At 41.1% G+C, this 24,971-nt stretch overlaps 1 protein-coding gene across 5 annotated transcripts in view; it reads right to left on the minus strand.

Moving 5' to 3' along the window:
• Positions 1-24,971, minus strand: part of CAPRIN2 (caprin family member 2) — an 857,580-nt gene that overhangs the window by 430,614 nt on the left and 401,995 nt on the right. For all 5 annotated transcript variants that reach the window (XM_078673768.1, XM_078673767.1, XM_078673766.1 and 2 more), the window contains 2 exons: positions 15,322-15,397; positions 15,090-15,136 (listed from right to left, as the gene is read on the minus strand). In XM_078673768.1, the coding sequence (XP_078529894.1) occupies positions 15,090-15,136; positions 15,322-15,397 (123 nt within the window). The remainder of the gene's footprint in view (positions 1-15,089; positions 15,137-15,321; positions 15,398-24,971) is intronic.

The following is a 24,971-nucleotide window of genomic DNA, read 5'->3' on the forward strand; positions in this document are numbered from 1 at the left end:
CACGGTGGGGGACCTATTCCCAGACGGACATGCCTTTAGTTTGACGGAGGACCCCCGGTTCCAGGACAGTACTTTTATGGACTCCTTTGTACTGTCCCGACTGCGTTCCTTACTGCGAGCCACATTTCCCACCTTCCCACTGGCTCCAGAGGAGGCGCAACCCCTGACCGCAGTTATTCAACATCCATCGGGGACACACATGGTTACTAAGATATACAGACTTAGCTTAGCGGCTGCTCCTGCAGCAGACGAGAAGGTCCGTCTGGCTTGGGAAAGAGATTTGGGGAAACAGATCACGGATGAGGAATGGGCTCGGTGCTGTGCTGTAACAAAAACAGTATCGTTGAACACCCGGCACAAGCTCATTCATTTCAAATTCCTGAGGCGTATGTACCACACCCCTGCTCTGGCCCACAGAATAGACCCCTCCCGATCCCCTATGTGCCCGAAATGTAAAACTACAGAGGCTGATTTTGCTCACCTATCATGGACCTGCCCCCGACTGCAAGACTACTGGCTACAGGTACACAGCACATTTGGTAAGATACTAGGCGTCCCCCTAACTCCGACCCCTGAAATTGCTTTGTTAGGCTTCGTGACGAACTTCCCACCAGCGGTTCGGAGGCTTGCGACGCTGGGCTTCTTGCTAGCTAAGCGCGAGGTGGCCTTACTTTGGTGCTCCGCAAGAAGCCCGACGGTGAAATATTGGTTGAAGAGCTTGGCCTCCTGCAATGTCAACTGAGTAGAGTACTCCTCCACCATCCCTACATCGTCTAGACCCTTAGACATATGGGGGCCGTACCGCGCATACATTGCTAAACTCGCAGCTGACCACCAGGCGCAGCTAGACAACCAACTGTACCCGGGAGTGGGTTAGCCTGTGCTGTTGGTACAACTTATGCGCTGCTGCTGAACACTATCTGTGGGGGCCGGTTGGGCTTGTTATTGCATCCGGGGCTATTTACTGGCTGTGATAAACTGTTGTGGATATCCCCAATCCCTTTGGACTTTGCACTTGTTCCTACGCCGAAAGCTGTCATTCAGGGTGTTTTTGTACTGCAAGATGGGGTGTATTGTTTCCATTGCTAATGGTTTGTGTATGATGCTTCTGAAAATGACAGATTAAAAAAAAAAAAAAAAATTTTTTCCCAGAGTCTGGAAAGCTGGGTTGAATAGTCACTCCATGATAGAGTATAGAGGTGTCAGAGTATGTGCCACGAGTTAGTGCCTCATGTCAAAAAGGTAAGCAACTGGAAGGAGTCTGGCTTGGCAGGAAGCTCTGGGAGTAGTGTACGACATGCATCTCGGATTCTCAAGTACAGAAACAAGACAGCTACAGACCACTAGCTGGACCCTTGTACTTGGCATAGGCACCTCTGATTTATATGCCACCCCCACTGTGTTTGCTCTAGACCCTACTGCCTTTACTGAGGGGTCCCCAATGTTAACACAAAATGCACCTCTCCAGTTTAGTACCGAGGATACTGCATTAGCTATAGCTACCATCAAGACAGCAAAGGCGCCCGGCCCAGATAAGATACCAGGGGACCTTCTGAAACATGCCCCAGAAGTGTGGGTGCCATACGTTAACCTTTCCAGTAATGCAGTAGCTAGGAGAGAGCCCATTCCAGAATCCTGAAAGGGGCTGAGATAGTCCCCATTTATAAAAACGGACAGAAGGGATGACCCTGCAATTTACAGGCCCATAACCCTGATAGACATCTTGCAAAAAGTCTATGCTAAACAAATCTTGGTCAAGTAAAACAATTGGATAGTGGAGAAGGATATACTTTCACCTTGCAAGGCCGGCTTCAGACTAAAAACCAGTACAATTTACCAAGTTTTTAGACTCTTAAGCCTATCCTTGAAGTACACATAGCTACAATTTGGACATTTATATGTTGCTTTCATTGATCTGAAAGCAGCATCTGATTCAATCCTAAGATATTTTATGGGGAACCTTATGCCAGCAGGAAGTGTCAGAGGTGATTTTAAAACAGATTGTAAGGTTTCAGGAGGGTAATTTTGCTAAAGTACGCTAGGGCATAGGAGGGAGCACATAGATGAGATCCCGGTCAGGAGGGGCATGCACCAGGGTTGTGTCCTGTCACCTACTCCATTTTTATTAGATGTGAATGACCTGGTCCAGCATTTGCAAAAATCCTCCCACGATTCACCGAAGCACGGAGGGACTCATATTTGTGCCTTAACATTCGTGGTTCTGTGCCTTAACATTCTGTCAATCAACAGTTTTTGCATTTGTCACCCCGAGTGGGACGGGTATGCTCAGACGCGAGTCCCATGCTGTCAATGCCACTTGAATCAAGCTATCCTGGCTGATGAGGGCTGAAAGCCCGAAACCGGTCCTAGGATGCTTGTTTCCAGTCCAGGGAGGACCTGGCTTGGCAGTTCGAGCTGGACTGTTCCCATGGGGCACAGGGTCAAGACTGATTAGCATATGGCTGGGTTCAAACTGGAATGGCATGTGAGGAAATAAAACGATGGATTTAGGCCCAGATCTCTGTACTGGGGTGAATGTATGACATTGTTCTGCATTCTGTCCATCAACTGTTTTTGCATTTGTCACCCCGAGTGGACGGGTATGCTCAGACGCGAGTCCCCTGCTCTCCATGCCACTGGAATCAAGCTATCCTGGCTGATGGCTGAAAGCCCGAAACCGGTCCTAGGATGCTTGTTTCCAGTCCAGGGAGGACCTGACTTGGCAGTTCGGGCTGGACTGTTCCCATGGGGCACAGGGTCAAGACTGATTTGCATAAGGCTGGGTTCATACTGGAAGTGCGAGCAAAAAACGATGGATTTAGGGCCAGATCTCTGTACTGGGGTGAATGTATGACATTGTTCTGCATTCTGTCCATCAACTGTTTTTGAATTTAAAGTTTGTGGATGACACAATTTTGTTGTCCCAAACTCCAAAGGGGTTACAAAACCTGCTTGACAGCTGTAGGCATTACTGCAGACTAAAGGGCCTTGAGATAAACCCCACTAAGACCAAATACATGGCCATCAGACCACACAAAAGCTTCAAAAACAATAGTCTTTAACCAAGTGCCATTCGAGTGCGTTTCCAACTTCGTATATCTGGGGGTTATGCTCAATTCAAAATGGTCATGGAAGCCACAATTAAACAAGTCCAAGACCATTTTAATGCATCATTCTATTCCTATTGTAAAGAAACATACTGTGTCAAAAGCCATTTCTGCTGCCATGGAAGTCTACAACTTTAGGGCCCAAACTGTTGGCCTCTATCGATGTGAGCAATGGGGTGGCAAAATCTTACAGCCTTTAATCTTTGGGGAAAACAATTTTGAGAATGTTTATGTCCCTCCCCCCAAATATCCCAGTGATCCCGCTAACATATGATATTGGCATCAAAAAAGATTGGAAAATTGCGCTGTATGGAGATCCCTATTCCACTGGGGTAGAATTTGGAAATATACAAGCAGATCTTGTGTGAGCTATTGGAACTAGATCTTCATCTCACTTTCTCGTGGTTTGCCCACATCCGAAAATGGCTCCTGGATTTTGGTCCGAGTAGGTTTTGGCCAAACCCCAGCCCACTGACGCCAGAATTAAACAGCGATTAAGCACGCTCTGGAATTTTATCTTGCACAAAGTCACTTTAGGTTGTGCATCAGGGAGACTTACCACACAATTTCTGTCTATTAAAATGACCACTTTTTCAGCCATTCTTGGACGAGATTGAACCTCAACTAGAAAAACACTATTTGAAATTCAGATACGAGATGTTTCAGACTATGGGAAGGGACTCCAAGTGTACCCAATGCTCATTAGGCACAAATGAAGACATTTCACAGGTTTTATTTTAGTCCAGCATACAAAATTCCCAGTAGAAAATGGATCAAGCCGCTATGTAAGAATTTGAATATTAAGAATTTAGAGGTGTTGAAAATACTAAAATCAGATAGCTCCCAATTCATTGTATTTGGTGTTAGCAGATTTTTATTGGCTTCCAGTAACTTAAGGAAAAAGGCAAAAGTGTTAATGTAACTATAACCATGTTTAATCCCTTTACTTTCTTAATACATATCATCACTTATTTGGTCTAGTCTAATTCAAATGAAGGTAAATTAGTAAGAATGCATCCCATTGGTATTTAGTAAATGTTTTATTCCTTTTTTTAGCATAATCTTAACTAAATGTTTGGTCGGTCGCCGTTAACAGAGTATGCACTTGCACTTTATACTTAAAATAAATTAAGTTGACCAATGCGTTACGACACCTTGACAAAATGAGAATTTTAACTTACAATTTTTTGCACCTTATTCTTTAGTGAAAATTGCACCTAATATCTGTACCTGAAGGATTTTTTAATGATATGTTTAATGGCTCTTTAAAATGTTCTTTTACGATTCTTTGAATTTAAATAAAGAGATTGAATAGGTCTCAAGTCAGTATTTGTAGAGGCGGAGTGGAGTGTAATCAAAACTCTGCAAGTATTTGAACTTTACGAGTATGTTCTGCATTTAGAGAGACTAGTCTGGTGAATGACCATCAAAATAGAAATTTTTCCTCTGTTAATTCCACCCCTATATCAGCCTGAATGTTCCGAGTCTGAACGGCTGGGTCGAATAGTCACTCCATGATAGAGGAAAGCGGCGTCGGAGTATGTGTCAGGAGTTAGTGCATCATGTCAAAAAGGTTAGCAATTCAAATGAGTCTGGCTTAGCAAGAAGCCCAGGGAGTAGTGTACGACATGTATCTCGGATTCTCGAATACAGAAACAGGTCTAAGGCCACGGGACTCCAAGTTGCTTTCACATATTTCTCATAAGTCTTAAAAAGGTAGTGTCAAGAAACAGGTCTCCTATTTTTGGTATCTGAAGTTTTTTTTGTTCAAATCGTTTTTATTGAAAAATATAAATCAAGCAAACAAACAAATAAAGAAACAAATGGCAGAGAAGATAATCAGTATACAGCAAATAAGACAGCATCTAAATATTCATACAAGAGTTGTTTTGATGATATAGTTAACAATAACCATAATAATCATGGAGTAAATCGAATAATATTAATAAAACAATAATAATAATAATAATAACAAACAATGATAACAATTGTAATATTAATCAGTGCTCAAGTTCCAAGAATGGCCTTCACAGCAAATCTTACTACCAAGCAAGACATTTCACATAAGGATAGACAATGTTACGTTACAATAGAGGAGTACAAAAGGCATTACAATCTGAGGCAAAAAAATAAGGTGTTCACGGGGGGTCATAAGATGAATTAGAGGCGTCAAGTGATTTCCACAGTTTCTTGTGGGATTTACGCCAAGGGGAGGTATGGAGGAACTAGTTATCTGCTCCTCTTAGGAAGGAAAGCCATTCCTGCTACGTTCTAAAAGATACTTCACTAGAGTTTTGAAAAGTTGTGCTATTGGAGTTTGTTCAGATGCATTTTTCTCTACTATATAAATGGAAGTTCGCCAGAGACATTAATCTAAATTGTAGGCGAATTGCTCTTGCATAACAATAACATTGCTTAACACCAGGAGCAGCAAGACCACCTCGTGTATGGTAGTGCTAAGGTGGAACAATATTCAGGGTCGTTTGCCTGCCCAGCCAAGTCTAATCATCAATTGTTGCAATTTATAAAACAAATACACAAGTCAGAGCAGAGTAGGTTTAAGAAGTAGAGTAAATGTTGTGACGATCACCATATTTATAATGGCAATTCTTATGCTTCTATCTATATTAGCCAACAGAGTCAGCGCCACTCCATAGTTATTTGTGATGGCTATTTTCGGGTCTCCATGTACTTTTATTTTAAAGTAACACACCGGGTTGGTTGTCTAATTCAATGGGATGTCTGGGGCGCAGAGCGCACTATTATCAGTCAGTGAGAACAGTAAGGGTTTGGTACAGTTTATTTTTAGGCCCATTAAATTTACATGGTCCACGTCCTCTTCCAGGCATAGCTGGATCCCTAATGAATCAGAGGAGATTGTCTGCATATGCAGATGTAATAAGGCTGTATCTAAGAAATCTTAGTCCTCTATGGTCAGGACTCTTACTACACATGCCAGAGGCTCCGACATCAGAGAATATAGCAAAGGAGAGGATGAGCAACTCTGGCAGGTGCCTCTACTGCTTACAGGTCCAGTCACTTGATTAACACTGATGCAAGTAGTGGGGCTAGTAAATAAATATGTGGTTAGCTGAAAAACTGTTCTCCCACCCCGTTTTTTTCCAGCAAACAAAATTCCACTCTACAAAGTCAAAGGTATTTTCAGAATTTAGATAAAAAGCTGCTATGTGAGAATCTGGATCAATCCGTGCAACTGCCCCAGAAGAGATTCACAAGGTTGAAAGCAGTGTGCATTCAGGGATAGATCCAGATTGTCCTCAGATTACCAGGAATTGCATGAAAACAGTCTATTAGGTAGTATTTTAGCAAAAATACTATGGTCTTTAATAACTATAGTTATATACGAAGAGCATAGATTGGCTGGTTTCCGAATTTTGATCATTAAAATCTCCTGCGTCGTACGTGGAAGTAAGCCTTTGCCCACTATTTTAAATAGGGTCATGATGAGTTGCATCCGTTCCTCTATATATTCTTTATAGAAGTGTACTGTTGAGGCATCTGACCCTGCTGCCTTACCACTCTACACACTTAATTCTTTTATTTCTTCAGCAGTTAGAAGGGCCAGCAGCTGCTCTGGTAATTTTCTAGTCATGCCTTGGTTAGTTCTTCGAGATACGTAGTTATGTCAGTAGTTGAAGGTGTGACTTGTATAAATCACTTGTTGTTTGCATTACCTGCTATCGATGAAGATTTGTTGACTGCAAACATGCTACGATACCCTCAGTCTGACGCTCAAGTCTAGCCAGGGTTCTTTCAGATCAGTCACCCTCTCCTAACCCCCTGGAGAGGGCATTTTTGTCCATATACTTAACTTTGAGGTCAGCTAGGTCTTGTAAGCCGGAGTCATTTGCACAGTGACCTAATGTTTGTTTGTCTCTAGTTTGGTTGTGCCGGAGCTCTGTGCAACAATCACTCTAAACGTTAATGCTTTATGTTATAGAGCAAAAGACGTCTGTGTTTGGCAATACTGACAACTATATATGCCGTGTACACATCCCACACAGTCTCAAACAGATCTACTTGAGGTTGAGTTAGTAATACTCATTAATAGCCATTGCTATCCCTGTCCGGAGTACTATATCTAGTAAGGATTCAAAAGGGAATCTCCAGGAAAAGCTAGGGGGCTGGTAGTCTGGGATGTTAACCTCTAGGAGTACTGGATAATGAGCTGAAAGTGTGCGTGGTAAATGTTTCCATGATTGGACAAGTGGTAACATCTTTGGATAACAAGCTACAGTCCATGCTGAAGTGCACATAAAGTACCTGTGAGCAGTATGAATTTTTGGCGTATAGTTCCTATATCTCCAAATATCAACAAACTGTTCCTGGTGCATTATGTCATTCAATCCATGGGCAGCCTCAAGGGTTTTCTAGCAAGCTCTGAAGTTCTGTCTAGCATTGGGTGTGAAATGCAATTAAAGTACAGCTGCCCACCATATAACAGAATTACATTGATGTTTTCTATGGCTTGGTGTTCCTCAAAATAGAAATGTGGGTTGTTGTATTTGGGGCCATATACAGCCAAATACATCTTCCATCGAGCTAGCACATATCTACCATCTGGTGAGGCTACAGTTGCCAGAATCCACACTACATCCTAGTTTGACCCACAGAAAAACAACCTGTGAGCCAAATGTGGAGGAGTAACAGCTACATTTGTAAGTTTCCAGTTAGACTCCCCATTGTATGTTGAGTGAGGTGTGTTTCTTGTAGGAACGCTACATCGATTTAGTGTTGTACAAAGCTTTATTTCGATATGAAAAATCTTAAAAAGCACGTGACAGATAAAATACAGTACATTTATAGAGAGCATTTAAATAAATACATAAACCAGAATACACAATTAAAAATTCATTAAACCAATTTGAGCTTTGGACATAAAGTAAAAGCAGTCGCCATATAATGTTATCTAAGGTCTTTCATTCTAATCAGCCATGCCCAACTAAGAGATTTAGCTGCTCCACATGCTAAAGTGGTGTTGGGATCCGTCTGTAAGATTCTAAGAGCAGTGGCATGGTTGTTGGTCTTAAGCTGACGGCAAACAGGTTTTAGCCATTTTGACCTAGGATTCTTATAGGCACTACATATAAAAAAGAAATGTGGTATGATTTCGGGTGTGTCGGTGCAAAACGGGCAATTGGCAGATGTTTGGTGGGGGGGTTTCCACTTGCAGGTACGTTCACGTACTGGAAGAGTTCCCAGTCTTAACTGGATGTACAAAGCCCTACCTGGATGTACAAAGCTCGATTTAGTGGCGTTTCATGTAGGCTAAAACCTAACGCGCCTTCCTGTGGTCATTCAGGCTCCAAATATTCCGGGTCAGTAATTTAAGTGTAGAAATATCTTATCAATCTAATGTAGATAGCTGTACATTATGGCCAGTGCCTTTAGGCAAAGAGTATTTGTACTCTTCCTTACCATACTTTGTCCAGTATTATACAATGTAAATTACCGCCGTAACATGCTACCTCCCACCCACAATGCAATCCCGAACAAATGGTGACAGCCCTCCCCGGTACCCCTCAAGAAAACAACTCCACCATATACAAAAGGTTTGGCAAATGCGCAGTGGGCGGGAGTTTGCAGGCTATAAAGACCTTCAGTGGTAGCCAAAATTCTGTAAATATGCACAATATCTAGTCCCTCAATAACATTCACCGACTATAACCCATGATTAAGTATATTGTGTGATACTACCAAACCAAGCAGAGCAATCAATTCAGGTACCCCACCTCTGTCTGCATGAACAACTCAAACACTTATCGGTAATATGACTACAACCAATGCCAGTAACTATTTTATACTAGTGAATTGCGACTGAGAAATTGTGTTATCACACAAGGTACAGTCTTAACCAAAGCTGATTAGGGGTCCATCGGTCATTTGCATCCATCGACGAGTGGGTTGCCGCAGCAGCATCCTTCTCAGTGCCATTTGGGTCCGGTAGTTAGAGTGTCTTGAGTGCAAGCTCAGAATCAGTAAATGAGTGAAATATATCCCTTATTTTAACAGACAGCTGAGCAAGTTGGAACATGGTATTGACCATAATCACCTCTTGGAGTCTTTTTTACAAGGAGGAAGTCTCCTAGATTCTTGTACATGAAGAGTGAAATCTGCATAGGACGAGACAGAAGATCCGGAGTAGTTTAGTGTGGAGTTCACATCCTTTACTGAAAGCTGCATCTTGGTCTCTAATTAAGCAGGCTGGCTATGATGGGCCTTGCCCGTGGGATTAGTCTTGGCGCTAATGTGTACTCCTTCCACCACAAATAGAGACGCGAAGGTAGGGTGTCCTAGTAGGTCAATAAGTAGTTCTACAAAGGTTTCCACATTCCCTGTAAGAGTGGACTCCGGGACAAATTATTCTTATATCCCATCCATTTAATAGGTTAAAGCGTTGATCCTATCTATTGTGTGGAGGCTGTGCTTTATGCCTTTGGGAATTTTACGGATGTCATTTTCATCTGCAATAGCATCCACCTGTCAGTTTGCTCTGTCAGAGTCTCATCCCTCATGTAACCAAGTGGTTTATCTGGCATCTAGGGTGAGCTAGGCTGCAAGTGATTGTCTTGGTCATTATACAGTGTGACGGGACGTGGTCATGGCAAATGGAGGTCTACAGTTGTGACTGATCATGCCATAATGTGTACCGTAGTGTGTTACAATTAGGATCTCTGAGGGCTCACTCAGGTCACACAGTCACAAAAATTATGCTGGATCCATGTGCTGACTATCTTGTCCATGAGAAACGTGTCCTCAAAATCAGCGAGACCCCCCACAGCCTGGGAAAAGTATTGGTACCTGTCAAGCAATATTGAGGGCCAGAGTGCCCCTTGCAGGCATCATTGGCCCTAAATGTAGGTGTAGCCAATATTTATTGCGTGGTTGAGCACCAAGTCCAACTGCTTCTCAAGATGTTGACTGTTTAGGCTGGAAGTATGTCCAGGGATTCCGCTGCACTTACCTGCAATCATATCACACAACCGGTCAGACTCTGGTCCGTCTACTGCTGCCAAAATCTGGTAGGCCCGGGTAGGACCAGATCTAAGCTAGTAGGGCATCAGGGGCAGCACCCAGCCCTCTGCAGCCTGCAGCATTCTCCACTCAGCAAGTTTGCCTCAGTCATGGTCCGGTTACCTCCATGGCTCACCACCGCTGATCTCCAACCTGCAAAGGTAGTCTGGTCCTCAGCGTCGCAGGCAATCTCAGACTCGTGCAGCTAAGGAGTCAGCTGCACCTCATGAAATGCCCGTGGGGAATGGAGGGGGGAGTCATAGTAGAGTTGGTAAAATCTTCATCTGTCCCCATGTTGGTGTCCACTTCTTCTAGAGTCCCTGACTGTCTGGGAAAGGAAGCACTCACAAGCAGGTACGTGTTGTACCAACCAGGCTACGGCTGTTCTTCCACAGCCAACTTACTAGTGGTACCAAAGTTCATAGGCAGAATTGGTGACTGCAACCTCTCAATATGCTTGGCCAGGCTATGAAATTTTCTATCTAAAACAGTCATAACTTTACCCTTTCATTGAGAAATTCTCAAAACCTGGCTTTTAAATCAAGCTCATTTATCATCGTAAAACCTACTGGCACTGCCTGGGCTTGAAGGTCTACTGCTATGGAACCATAAGTGACGGTATACAGTCGCTAACTAAACTGAGGAATCGGAAGATAATTCACATTATGGCAGTATTTTTGTGTCTAGCTGGCCATGGAAAACAGTTGTTGATTAGAGTTACAGCTTGAAATCATCCTTAATGCATTAGGAATGAGGAGGAAGAATTTAGTTCGCAATAATCGGTTAATTTTCCTGACTTCCTACCAGCCATTCTTTCATATTCACCCTTAACCATTACTAGGTCGCACAGTAGTATACAGATAGGTACTTGTTTAGGGAAAAGTAGCAGGTTATCTATAGCTAAAGTGAATCACCCTATGTAGTGTTAAAACATGTAGCTCATAAATGTATTTCGTAGGAAAACACAATTCTCAGGTTCATTTCAGTGCAGACTGATGAAGAAGCAGACTTCAATATTAAGGGTTACCAGTAAAGAATCTGGTTATTAACCCATATACTCTACAGTCCTTTACTAGATTATCCAGTGGCAAAAAAAACAACAAGTGTCAGCAGTTGCTGGCCTTCTCTCAAAATGCAACACTTTATGGATATGCTAATTTTCAATGAACACTAAAAAAGATGAAAATAAAAACAAAAACCCCAGACGAAGAAAAGCAGACTCTTCCGGGAAAAAGAAAGAAAAAGTCACTCAACAAATATGAAATCAGGTAGCTCAAAACAAAAGGAAACCAAGAAGAACCTCGAGATAATACATTTGTACAATACTCTGAAAATAGTTAATCTCAAGATCCTGAAGCATTCTGGGATTCTTTTGGAGGAACAGATTTTCTAGGTAACTTGTTTATTCACTAAAAGCTGTAACTTAAAAGCAAAATTACAACTCAAAGCAATTACATCAAAAGGGAAATGGATAAACATCATGAAATCAAAATTGTACTCTAGGCTCTGAAGATGCAAGATTTCAGAGCATAGAGATCAGACAGGATTTTGTTTGTGTCTTAACCCTGTATTACTACGAAAGCCACACAAAAATACACAAAGCAAGACACAGCAAACTCTAACAAGTGCATGCCCAATGAGTGAACAGTAAACTCACTGTACAAAGCTTTTCCGCCTGAGTTTTATAAATTGCAAACTTGACCCGAAGGTATCAGAGCGCTTTACAAGAGCACCAGTTACGTTACACAAGGACCCATTCAGTTTTGTTAGGCATGGATAAGATTATGTGATTTGCCCAGCATCATAGGATATTGAGCGTCATTGCAGAGACTCTATCCAGATTCCCCAGATTTGAAGTTGCCCGCCATAGCTAGCTAGCCACATCCTCGCCATTACTCATACTAACAGGAAATTGCATAATGCATTCAAGTGTAAAGTTCCACAAAGCAGCACCCAACAACGATCCAGTGCAGATATATGTTGATACATAGCCTTGTCCATGGAAGCTAGCTTCATATTTCCCTATTCGGTGTGTGTATATATATCTATATCTATAGATATATCTATATCTATAGATATATCTATAGATATAGATATAGATACAGATATAGATACAGTTTGTCAGATGGAGAATAGTTTTCATTTCCACAATCCAAGAGCTACAGAGTAAACTGCATGAACCCCTGCTCGTTGAGGGGAAGAAGTCCAGATGAAAAAAAAAAAACACAGATTCAGAGGATCTGACACTACAGTGAAAAAAATATCAATTCATAACTTTGTTTCCAAATCGTAAAAATACGAAAACATCCAAGTTACCGGCTGTCAAAACCAAACTTTCACGCAGGCAGACGGGCAATATACAAGACCCATTCATTCAATTAACTTTATTTCGATAAAAGGTAACATAAAAGTTCATAAAAGGTACAGTAGATAGTCATAAAATATGTATAAAACCATTATATACATAAGTACTACACTAAATACAGGTATTACATATGTCTTAGTTAATCGAATTTTCACAATATTGAATATAAAATGTGTTTATTTAAAAGGATTTTTTTTTAAATTTAAAAGTTCTTTTAAAAACACTGTGTAAACATTTACAATAAACATAATCAAAGCCAGCTATAATCAGTAATCTTGGTACAATTCATATTTTTTCTCCCGCTTTTTTCCTTATATAATACACTGCAAGCAGATACCTGCTAATGCCAAATGCAAGAACCTGATGCGTATCTGTTAATAAGATTCTTTCTGCATCTCTACACCTCCGTACTCCCAAATTTATACAAAGAGGTTTAATCCACTTTATCCTTTGAGCCTTGTAGGCAGGACAGAAGAACAAAACATGCATGATGTCCTCCCTCCCACCTCCATTGCACATAGTGCAGTTATCATCACTGTTTTTGTTCCACCTTGCAGCACAACTTTTTAACAAGAGTATTCTATACCTAAATTTGAGGTATAGGGTTTTGGCTAGTGGAGGGTTCACTTCATTCAGGAAGGATTCATAATGAGGGTCTACTTTGAAAAACAAAAATTCTTTGGTTAGAGAACCATTTGATATATCGTTAGTTCTGTGTTCGTTCATATAGGCCCAAAAAATGGCTTTTAATGTCCTTCTCGAGTTAGTGGTTAATGCATTAGGGCTATTCCAAAAATGTGACAGTCCTACCCTCTCAAACCATACTCTTATGTGTGAAAACCATGTGATACGGTTTGAGATATCCAGATCTTTTAACTCCTCTAACTCTGTTCTATAATGGAGGAGTGCCGGTGTAGTCCATAACCGTACCCAGAACATTAGTGGTCTAAGTATTGCGTGATGATCAGTATGCCTCATCTTGAGGTCCAGCATCATCGGGATTGTGGGTGTATGCACAGGCATCTTTAGGAGAGATCTATAGAATATGTTTTCTTTCACCTCAAATGATTTTTTACATGCAGGGCCCCACAGTTCTACCCCATATAGGGCCGCCGCTTGAGCTTTAGCACGGTACACCTCAAGTGCAGGAAGCACAGCTTTATTCTGGCTTTCCCCATGCCTTTTTAATATGGGGCGACTGTTCTGAATCAGGAGTAACTTGCTTTTATCAATTTGGGTTTTCCACTGCATTTTAGAATCAAGTGAGACTCCCAAATAGTTACAATTTTGGACATATTCCAATTTTTCACTGCCTAGAACCAAATTCGCTCTAAAAGAGCTGTGGGGGTTTATGGCCATGTATTTGGTCTTACTAGCATTAATCTCTAATCCTTTGTCACTACAATAAGAGGCAAAGGAGTTGAGAAGACACTGTAAACCATTTGCAGTTTGGGATATTAGGATGGTGTCGTCTGCAAACACTAGGGACGACACCACCTCTCCCCCCAGTTTAGGTGAATCATTTCTGCATTTGCTTAAATAAATGGAAACATCATTAACAAACAGAGAGACGCAGCCCTGGCGCACTCCTCTTTTTATGGGGATGGGACTAGTTAATTCACCACAGGGCCCCACCTTACCCGAGCAAAGTTATCACGATGTAATCTTATCAACTGCTCTATAATGTTGACGGGTAATCCCTGTTTCTCAAGTACTTTCCACAGCAGAGACCCATTCAGTTATGGTAAGCATAAACCAAGGTTTCATTTGACAAGAGATCACTGACAAATTAGAACCCCTTCGAAACTCTGAGGCATATACAGCTCCAGTGAACAAGCTGTAAACATGGCCGAGCAAATTTTAATAGTTTGTTCAGAAAGTATCCCTCCTCAAAACCAGCAAAGAACTTAAAATTATTGTTTTAAGGCAAGTTAATTTCTTTTGGATGTGGACAAAGACTTAGAGCCTTCGGAATATTCACTGAGTTACCACTGAATCCACTTTCACCTCCATGGAAAGGATGGCCACTTGCATGGGTAACTCACTGATAAGATTCTACCAAGTTTCAGTGCTACCGCCAATTTAGAATGAAACAGACTGCGGTTGACTAGCATGGTCTCTGTAATACCCTGTCACTATGACCCACAGGTGACAGCAGGTCAAGCTTTTCAGATTGCTATCCTCAAATCTCCTTCCCTAGGTCGGTGAAGGTTTTAAGTTGGCAAACACCTTGATGAGTTAAACATATCCATGTAGCTCAAATGATTCTTCCCTGAAGGCTCAGTCTCCACTGCTAGTGTATTTGAGATGCCATTCATGTATAACATGAAGGAACGCCATCACTATATGCCTTCAATGCATCTAGGTGTCCCTTCTCCACTGGTCTACAGAAGTAATTACCTATATAAAAGGTTTTCTATGGAGGTAGAGGGTCAAGACCTGAAACGAAGCCCATGAAATAAAAAATGTATTTGGAATCTGAAACGTATACAAAGGAAAACACTCATTTATCCTACCTCCACAGAAAGAAAGCTTCCACTGTTAAGGAAAATTAGGCACCAAGCCCAGGGTATGGGGCTTACCTGCTCAGATTGCAGTGAAGACACACACTGGGTCGCCGGTTTTTCATCTTTAGGAACGACAGAAAGGAAATTATTTACGGATCAGGAAGAACAGGCATGTACAATGAAGTTTAAAAAACACTTGCATAAGCAGTGATGCCAACTCAAAGCAGGATACATTGCATTTAGCTTATTAGTCACATTGTCAACAAACAAAGATGGTTCTTTAGTTGGCAATATAAAGCACACTTACCAGGAGGACTTGCTAATATTTGCAGCGATGAGGCAGTAGCATTTTGTGAAAGTATATCAAAATCCAGAATGGACTCCTGCATTTTATTTTTAAAACAAAATATGGCACCAATAATATTAGTGATTTAAATCATACAGTATTTTCTTAAACTGAAAGCTGCATATCACATTCAAATGTTACTGGTTCAAAATCCATGAGCTCTTTATTAGTATCAGGTAAAAGTACATGTTAGGTATCCAAAAACGTGACTCCATAAAAGTGAATAAATTTCAGGGAAAGGAGCTTGCACAGCTCATCATGGCACAGAAGGATAGACATTGCATGCATTTGGTATCGGACTCAAGTAACGTGGAAATTTCACTTAATGTGAAAATATTACTTTGTCATAAAACAGAGTATATAAGAACTTGAAAAAAGCAATTTTTGTTTATCTAGACTGTCATGAAATCGGAGCTCATAGCCTTCTTCTGCCTCAATGAAAGACCTAGATTTAAGAGCTTCCTCAGTTCAACATTGTGAAAGCAGCAACAGCTTTAGTAAGAATTGTGTTTAAAAATAGTACCATGTCTAGAAATAAATGTTTTCCGCTGAAGGTGCCAATTTCAATTTGCATTAAGCATGGCATTCTCATATGGCAAAATCAAGATCACCACTAATCATCTACTGTGACTTGAGAAATGGTAATAAGTTACTGTGAAGTGAAATCTTGTCAGATGAAATTATTAGATCTAGGACCTTGTTCTAACTAGTACTATAGGTGTAACTGTAAAGATGGAAGAAGCTATATACTCAACTATGAAGGAAAGGTTCTTTCCTTAGATGGGAAGGAATTCAGTTTTCCTTCATACTTGAACATATAGATTTTCCCATCGTAACAGTCACACCTGGAGTACTAGTTCTCAGAGTTATAGGTTAGGGAAGAACTACTCTGGAGTTTTCCTCCCCTCTATCCACAGTAATTTGTTAGATCTATGACCAACATCTTCCTTCAGTGTACACTCACCACAAACGACTTATTTCATACTCTGCAGTTTGGCAAGTCTACAAAATTACAACTACAGGCAGGGCACTGGTATCACCTTGAATATTGGATTGGATTTCCATAGTTTCAGAAGTAAATTAAATGGTCTTCTACCTAATTTTCCAAAAAAGGATTTTTTAACCATGCATAACTGCACCAAGACCTAATGAACAAGTTACTTACCTTCGGTAATGCCTTATCTGGTTGAGACAGTCTAGCTGCAGATTCCTTACCTTCGAATTCTCCCCAAGCGCCAGGCTGGATCCGGAAAATTATCCAGCATAACTTCTGCGCTTTGGTAGAGGGTGTTGTGCAACTCTGTAGTGATTTCGTCCACCGGACGAGACACTGATGGAGTCTATATAAGCCCTTCCCTGATGTGCTGACTTCAGCTTCTACAGGGACTAGTTTTTGCCCAAAAACGTGGAGTCACCATATGTAAACAGTGTCAAAAAGACAGCGACATATTTTAATTAACCGCTGCAAGTGGCAATGTACTAAATAATAACAAAAGGATCTTGTAGGTAAGGAGAAAAAAGTTTGCAGAATGGGGCGGGTGGGTCAGTAAGGAATCTGTGCCTAGACTACCTTTCTACCAGATAACGTGTTGCCGAAAGCAACTAACTTACCATCTGACACATCTAGCCGCAGATTCCATACCTTAGAATTCAATACCATAGCAACACCATCCATGGAGGCAACACAAACTGTCACTAGTGAGCGCCACTACCACATAGGGCATTATCCCTGGAGGTAGGTCTGCAAACTGACCTTACCAAAAGAATCGGAACAAAGTATCAACCGGTCTGATGAAACACCCAAAAGGCCAGTGGAGTGAGAAAACCAGGTGAGAAGAAAAAAAGGCACCACACCATACAAAATGTGGAAGAACAACAAAAAATAATTAAAAAAAGGTTGGCATGGTTAGACAGAACCCATGATAATGGAAAAACAATGTGTTTAAAGACACTAACCACTATGATCCACATATTACAGATACCCAAGGTGGGAACTAGAACCATAAATAGCCGAAGCCCTGAAGAACAGGGCCATAGGAACCGTTACAGAGCAAAGCAATGCATACCTGTAGAAATTGAGACTATCTGTGGTGAAAACAGAAGAAATCTTGAACAAATGAACAGTAGAGGTAGCATGAGGCATGCTACCACTACGAATTCACGAAGACAAAACAAAGCCTTTGAATTACACAAGGTTTGTCCTGGGACAAGTCCAGACACTGAGTTAGTGTCACGAAAAGAGATATATAACATTTAGATACAGAGATATATAGCTACCTATATCTAAGACATGCACATTATATAGTGGGATTGAGATGAGGAACTTTTACGGGAGTATATTGATGTACTGAATAAGAACATTCAATATAAAACTAACAATTAATTGGAACACAGAAGAAATTGATTTTTTTAGATGTAAAGTTAAAGTTCTGGAAGATTCAATTCATACATTCTGTAAAAAAAAAAAAAAAAAAAAAAAAAAAAAAAACAGTGTGCAACTCTACCCTACATGGAAATAGTTAACATCCTTCATCTTTGAAATGGAGCAAACCCTAATGTCAATTACTCAGAGCATGAAGAATATGTTCCACAGTTGCCCTATTCCAAACTGAAGCCAGCTTAATGATCCGTAGATTTTTGGATAGAAGATACCCGGAAAGAATTTTAAGAGAAGCCCATAAAAAAGTATCCTTAGAAATAGAGATTAATTACTTTTTAACATTTTTTTTTATCAGGAGCATCAGCAACAGAGGGACTTGTCACAGGAATTTAAATCTGATAAAACCATCCGATTGTTTGAGAACAATTAGCATTGACAAATCTGCTCCCTTTTAATGCCCAACTGGCACGTCTTGCAACACTATGAGCATCTTAAACATTAGCTTGGCCAATATTCCAACATCACCTACCACAAAGGTCCATCAATCAAGGATACTTTGCTCAATCAGTTCCAAGGAATATGAATTTCGTCAGATCGGCTCCCTATAGGAATTTGGGTTTTAAGAAGTGCAACAGCTGTAAAGCCTGCAAATATGGAGTCAACTAAACAGACACATTTGAAAGTAGAAAGTGTGCCATCAGAGAATGAGTGAGACAGAATTTGTTGTATATATATTCTAGAATGTCGTTGTAAAATGAGATGCTGGAAGTCTAGTAAACAGGGCCAAGGTTAGGATTCTACAACATATAAGGGCCATAAAACATCAGGACAGAACTTACTCGCTGGCCAAACAATTTTAAGAGGTGTATCAAGGGATTTCGAGTAGCCTGCAGTATTATGGTATCCAACATATCAAAAGGCAATAGAGAATTGGAATTGCGATGTTGTGACTCCAAGATAATTCATTGGGGTACAGAAAAGCCATGGGGGAACAATTTGGATGCTGAATGACACGTGCGTTTATAGCAGTCCTCAGTCACTATGATGGAGGCACTAGGAACAGAATGGAATGGTTGTCTTCAATGCTATACAGTGTTGCTTATAATTGAGCCATTCGATGATGAAATTATAGATTTGGTATAATAGCATGATTCGACTGTGACAATGAGCTCATATGGGGGGGAAGAGTGCTAGAATTAGCAGACTGTTTAATTGTTTTGGTGGTTTTTTCAAAATATAAATGTGGATGGACTTTACAAACATACATGTACCAATTTTTTCTTCGTCATAGCACATTTGTCACATGCACTTTATTTTGGGAGAGAATCCTTCTGCCCCAGCACTTTAAATTAGAATCTGATAAGTGAACCAGACATTTGTGATTGTAACAATGACCTAACTCAGGAATTATTGCATTTGCACTTTAATCTGTATTAGCACTCTATTGGGTTAACTAGATATTAAGTACTGGGTAGTGTTCCATATATGAATAATTGTTTGGGTTTCAGTCTGTGCCAATTATCAAATTGTGAATTGTTTCACTATAACATTGATGTAGAAATTGATCTCAACTATCTGGTAGGCTTTAAGTGACAAGTGGGACAACTTGGATAAAAGATTGTTCACTCGTCAGAGATAAGACGAATGAAGCATTACAATTGCATAGTTAATTAGGCACAGTAATTGCATATATACATAGTGTGTTTATTAGAGGTTAACAGAATATAGCACAGGTATAATTAGGGACCTGATATACGTTTGTCATGGACTGCACCTTTGCTAATTTTACACGGCATTGGAAATTACGAGATATATACATAAATATTTTCTTGAAAACAAATTGAGGATATTGATTTAATCTGGTTTTCATCTATTGACTAATATGTAGCATTGAAGCACTTTATTTTGTCATGTTTAAATCGATTTTAAAAACTAACGAAATATACTAGATGCAAATATACATTTTGAAAGCAAGTATGGGCAGTATGTAAAATGTTGCATATTTTCAGTATTTGGGTGCGTTACAAATGAACTCCTGTAGTAGAGCACCGTGGACACTTGTAGTGATGCAACATGAGCAGGGCAATGTTCCCTATAAATCATTGGTAACTCATGGCTGCTATATTGGGTCATTCTTGAATGTACAGAACGGTCTAGTAGATGTCTGGGGGGGGGGCGAGTGCTACAAAGGAAGGACTACCTTATAATCGCAGTGGTTGTAGGAACTGGGGTTGCCCAGTTGAAGGCATAAGCTGAAACACGCTGGCCTCAGGTTTTTGAACTGAAAATAAAGTACTATTGAGAAGTCCGCTGCCGTCATGCAATTTCCATGGGATTGTGGTGACTAGGTGCGGCAGACTCTCTGAAGGATAAGGGTGTGGTTAAAGAACAGAATATATATCTATATATGTCTATATCTATATTATATACATCCATAAATAGTCGTGATATATAAAATATTGATGAAAAAAAGCAGGAACACGCCTACATTCATGAACATAGGTAGTATGGGGCTAAGCAATCAGCAACATAGTACCAAGAAATAGATAGAAAGAGCTAGAGGGAGGGGAGAATCACACCCCTCAACAAAAGAAAAACTGGCTAAGCATTAAGCAATTATGCTAGCAGATTAGAAGCCTGAAAAAGGCTGGTAATAACAAAACCTGAAAGAAAGCAACAGGAAACGGAACCTTACGATAAATAATACAAGGGTGAACTGGGCCTAAAAACATGCCAAGGTGAGTAAAGGTCAAATATTGGAAGGCCATGACTGTTGGAACGGTGTAGGCTATCAGACAAAGTAGGAGCCGGTGAAAAATGTAACAAAAAAGGTACCGTAGGGACAAAAAGCAGCACAAACCATACAGTCCACCCATTTGAACCAATGCAAAAGCCAATCGAAAGGTGGGAAGTTAAATAAGAATATATATTCAGAGGAACAGAAGTTCCACAATAAGCAGGATACATCAAAACTGAAGAAAAGAGAAAGGCAATTTCTTGTAAGCCCTTAGTGAAAGGAAAAGCAAGTGCCAGGATAGAGTCCTGTGCAAGATATGCCAAACAGTATGGCCAAAGAATTGATGCAAGTGCAGTAAAAAGAAGTGAAAATCGCCACAGAATGGGGAAGAATCATCTAATTAAGAAAGGAAGTCCAAAAGTGACAACCGTGTGATAACAGATTGAGGACAAGGCTATTACGACACTGTAAAGCACAACTGAACAGAACAGTCTATGAAAGAACAACCAACCTTCTAGTAAAGAAAGTCCGAAGACAGAACCATTGGTTAAAAAGTGGTAAGAACCAAGAATCCATATGCAGATGACTAAAGCAATTAACCTACCGAAAGAGCAAGGCGAGAGAAGAGGAACATAAACACCTTGATGCTAAGCAAAATAAAGGCAGCATGGATAAATACGTCGCATATATCCAACAACTGTACTTGAGACCTGATGGAAAGAGTCAACAATGACACAAGGTTGGTTGCAAAAAGAGCGACAATTTGAGACTCTCTGCACTTTCTCTTAATAGGAGCGTACCTTTGCCGACTTGTTTCTGTGCCGGTCCTGCTGAGGGGGTGACGCTCCAATCCTCACAGGTGAATCCACGCGGCAGCAGTATAGCGGAACGCCCGGTCTCTCCCTGCCGTCGCAGCTATCTTGTCATCAGCGCGACCGCAGTGGGGGGGGGAGGCCGAGGGGCAGGGAGGAACTACATCTCCCAAGTGCCCTTGCGTTTCCCAGCCACCTCCGGGGGATCGTGACGCGCCAGGAGGCGCTTTAAAGTGCAGAGTGCCCTCCGCGTCGCGGGAGCGCGCGGGAGCTGCGCCGGGCTAAGCCCGGGCAAAGGGCGGGCCCTCTACGGCCCTCCAAGGCCAAACAAGGCTGGGCTGGGCATACCTTTCAACTTCTACGCCCTGACCCTCGATGTATAAAACTATCGATTAACAAACTCATACCATCAGAAATGTCTACATCCGCGGCTGATTAATTCCCACCCAGGGTAGGAGTATCCATCCTCTGCCCCTTGGATAAATATTTCTCGAGAGCAATTGCCGACGTAGATAGAGATATAGCATTGGCAGAGCGACGTGCGGAACGTCGCCTCTCTATTGAACTATTAAAAAACACAGTCATTGCTCCAATTCCTAAGGAAACAAATATACCACACTTAGAAAACGTCACAATTGAAAATACAGACGCTGATCTGTTTAATACTGAGAATATCCCTTTGATCTTTCAAATCAGCTCTTCCCCAAAGCTGGCTAACATGTCGATATCTGTTGTCACTCAGTCAGACCCACCTCCCCCTACCAACCTTTTAATTGATCTTAATACCCCCATAGATCTAAAAGCTTTTGAACATCCTAGTCAAAATTTTTCTGTGGCTCAAATAGGCTCAGGGGTTGATCAACATGTGCAAACACGACTTCCCCCTCCTATAGAATTTAGACCATTAACTGATGATAACTCTGTAAAAAATAAACGCGGCATCATTCGCTCGCCTCCTAAAAAACGAAGGAAAAGAGGCGGGGGAAAAATAGCGAGCTCTGCTCGTAACTTATTGCCATCTAAAGTCTCTTTGAGACAGGAATTAGATGGAATTGTAGAAAGGGTCCCAAGCTTAGCCTCGACTAGCCCATCTGATATCATCCCTTCTTATGTGCCTCCACCATTGAAAGACTTTACTGATGCGATGGAACAGCTTTTGAAAGCCTTGCTGCTACCAATAGAGAGAGTCAAGAGACTAGGCGTCCAATTAGATACTCTTGTCGAAGGTGCTAAACAAACTATTCAAACAAAAAATGATGTAATAAAATCAACAAACTCGAAGGAGGCAGAAAAAGTGACAACTAAGGTCACAGCAACATCCGCTGTAAAAACTGCTATCGTGCCTATGCCTTCTGCAAAAATAAATCTAGCGAATACTCTACTGCCACCAAGAAGATGCCCCAAGAGTCACAGTCTCTTCAAGTAAACGCACTCGTGGAATCAGCAAGATTGGGGAATAAAAAGACCTACTCCCAGCTGAACAAGGAAAAAATCAAACCAACCCAGATTCTACGTGAAAGAAATGTGGATTTACCCCCAGACGCTTCCAAATATGTTATTATTCTAACAGGGGTTTCGCCCTTACCATCAGGATCTTTTGAAAATTATAACAGCCTAAAAAATAAGATCATTTATTGGCTATGCAACAACAGACCACTGCCACCCCACCTTAATGGTGACATAATTTCTGTGCAACGAACAAATTGGGTGGGAATACGACCAAAGGACATTGTGGGCGATGTCGTGATTGTCACTTTTAGAGATCACAGTCATCTCGCTTATTATGGATTGGTTTACAGATACTAGTAGGGGGCCGATTATTCCCAAAAATTTGAGTTATTTTTATCCTGAAGCCTTGATGCCTCGTAAGAAATATTGTCCAACACAGCCCTGCGAAAACTATCTTTCTTCCCAGCAATATAGATATTCACATAATTTCTATCCCTCAAGGCCAAGATATATGGAAAACACCTTTCCTCGTTCCTTCCCACATGTTTTCTCTGGCTATGGCCACTGCCCGCCACCTTCAACGCCTCAGTGGAATATTCCTTGTTTTAACCCCTATGCGCCTCTTTCTGGCCTGGATGATATTGAATGACTTTCCACCCTAGATGCATCCTCGACAAATCGCTTTGAGCATCTTCCCAAATATCAAAATCAGAACGATGCGCCTTCTAAAAATCTGAAGTCAAAAACATTTTTGGGAAGTAAAAATGGCAGAGGTCCCCTTTTTGTAAAATCAGTAGCCCGAAGAAAGGACTTCTTTTCGAGTCTTTGGACTTATACAAAAATGTACACCTTCCTATATTTGGATCACAGCTCGATACAAAAGTTTCTGGTAGCACATTGGCTTTATCAAGGGTGGATAGCCCTGAGAGAGGGAATGTAACTGGTGCGAGCTCTGATGTAGCACCTTTAAATAGCGTTTCTCTGTGTACCAAGATAGACGCTAGTGGGTCAGCAAGTCGGGCAGAACTTCCTCAACCAAACAACCTTGGGTAAATCAGGAGAATAACACAGAGGTATCTTATAATCATTCTATGAACCGTGCCACACTTTCCCAAATCCAGATACTTGGTTGGAATGTGGCTGGCATCTCCACTAAAATAGGCTTATCATCTTGGCTTGATTTAGTTAGTTCTTTTTCAGTTTTATGCTTCCAGGAGACGTGGGTACAAACCCCGGTTCATCTTCTGGGTTTTCAGACCTTGCACTCCCCGGCGTTACCGAGTAAGCAAGGAAGAAACAGGGGTGGGCTGTGTGTTTACGTTAACATTGCTAGGGATTTGAGTGTACGGAAACATTCGCTCACGGAGTCTTATCAAATTATCTCCATTCAAACAGGTAAATCTCTGCATTTGCTAATAATAAACTTTTATAATAATATGCCATTACATGGTTTGGAGAAGGTGTTAAATGAATTGTTTCACGCCGTTGTTTCTGTTAAAGAGCTGCTTGGGGGGGAATGGGCCATCGCCTTTATGGGTGATTTTAATTGTTACACCTGCCAGTACGCTTCAAGGGGACTCTGACTTTATTTCCTCCCCGGATAATGATGATACCTCAAATCATTTCATGCACTCAAAAACAGGGGAGGCACTAAATAGCTTTTTAGCACATTTTAACTTAGCTTTTGCAAATGAGCTATGCTCACCTCCGATACCCTTTAAACCCTCTTTTCATGGAAGAGGCTCAAACTCTACCATTGACTTTGTACTCTTTTCTAAGATGCACGCTTCCTTGATATCCTCATGGGATACGCTAGATCAGATATATGGTGACCATTACCCCATAGCCGTTTCTATTTCTTTACCATCCCATATTATAAGTCATCATACTCATCCGGTAAGGTATGACCAACCAATTTCAATAGGGGCGGTAAATGGCTACACTCTTAAATGGGAGAATATTGAGCCTGCTGCCCTTCTTAATAACTTAATAGAGATGAGGTGGGAAGAGGTGCATATTTGTCTCTCTATGACAGAACAGCCTCAAAAAATGTTGGAATCTTTTTCAAAAATACAAGAAACTCTAAAAAAGCTACTTACCCGCCAGTTCAAGCCAGGCCCCTCTATATCTAAAGGATGGTTCGATAACAATTGCACATGAGCACTTAAGATATTGAAAAAGGCTTTACAGTCCATCCCGAAGTCCTTATCTGAGATACGTCAGGCTAGATATC

The sequence above is a fragment of the Lissotriton helveticus genome, chromosome 1_1 (assembly GCF_964261635.1).
Source record: "Lissotriton helveticus chromosome 1_1, aLisHel1.1, whole genome shotgun sequence".
NCBI lineage: Eukaryota > Metazoa > Chordata > Amphibia > Caudata > Salamandridae > Lissotriton > Lissotriton helveticus.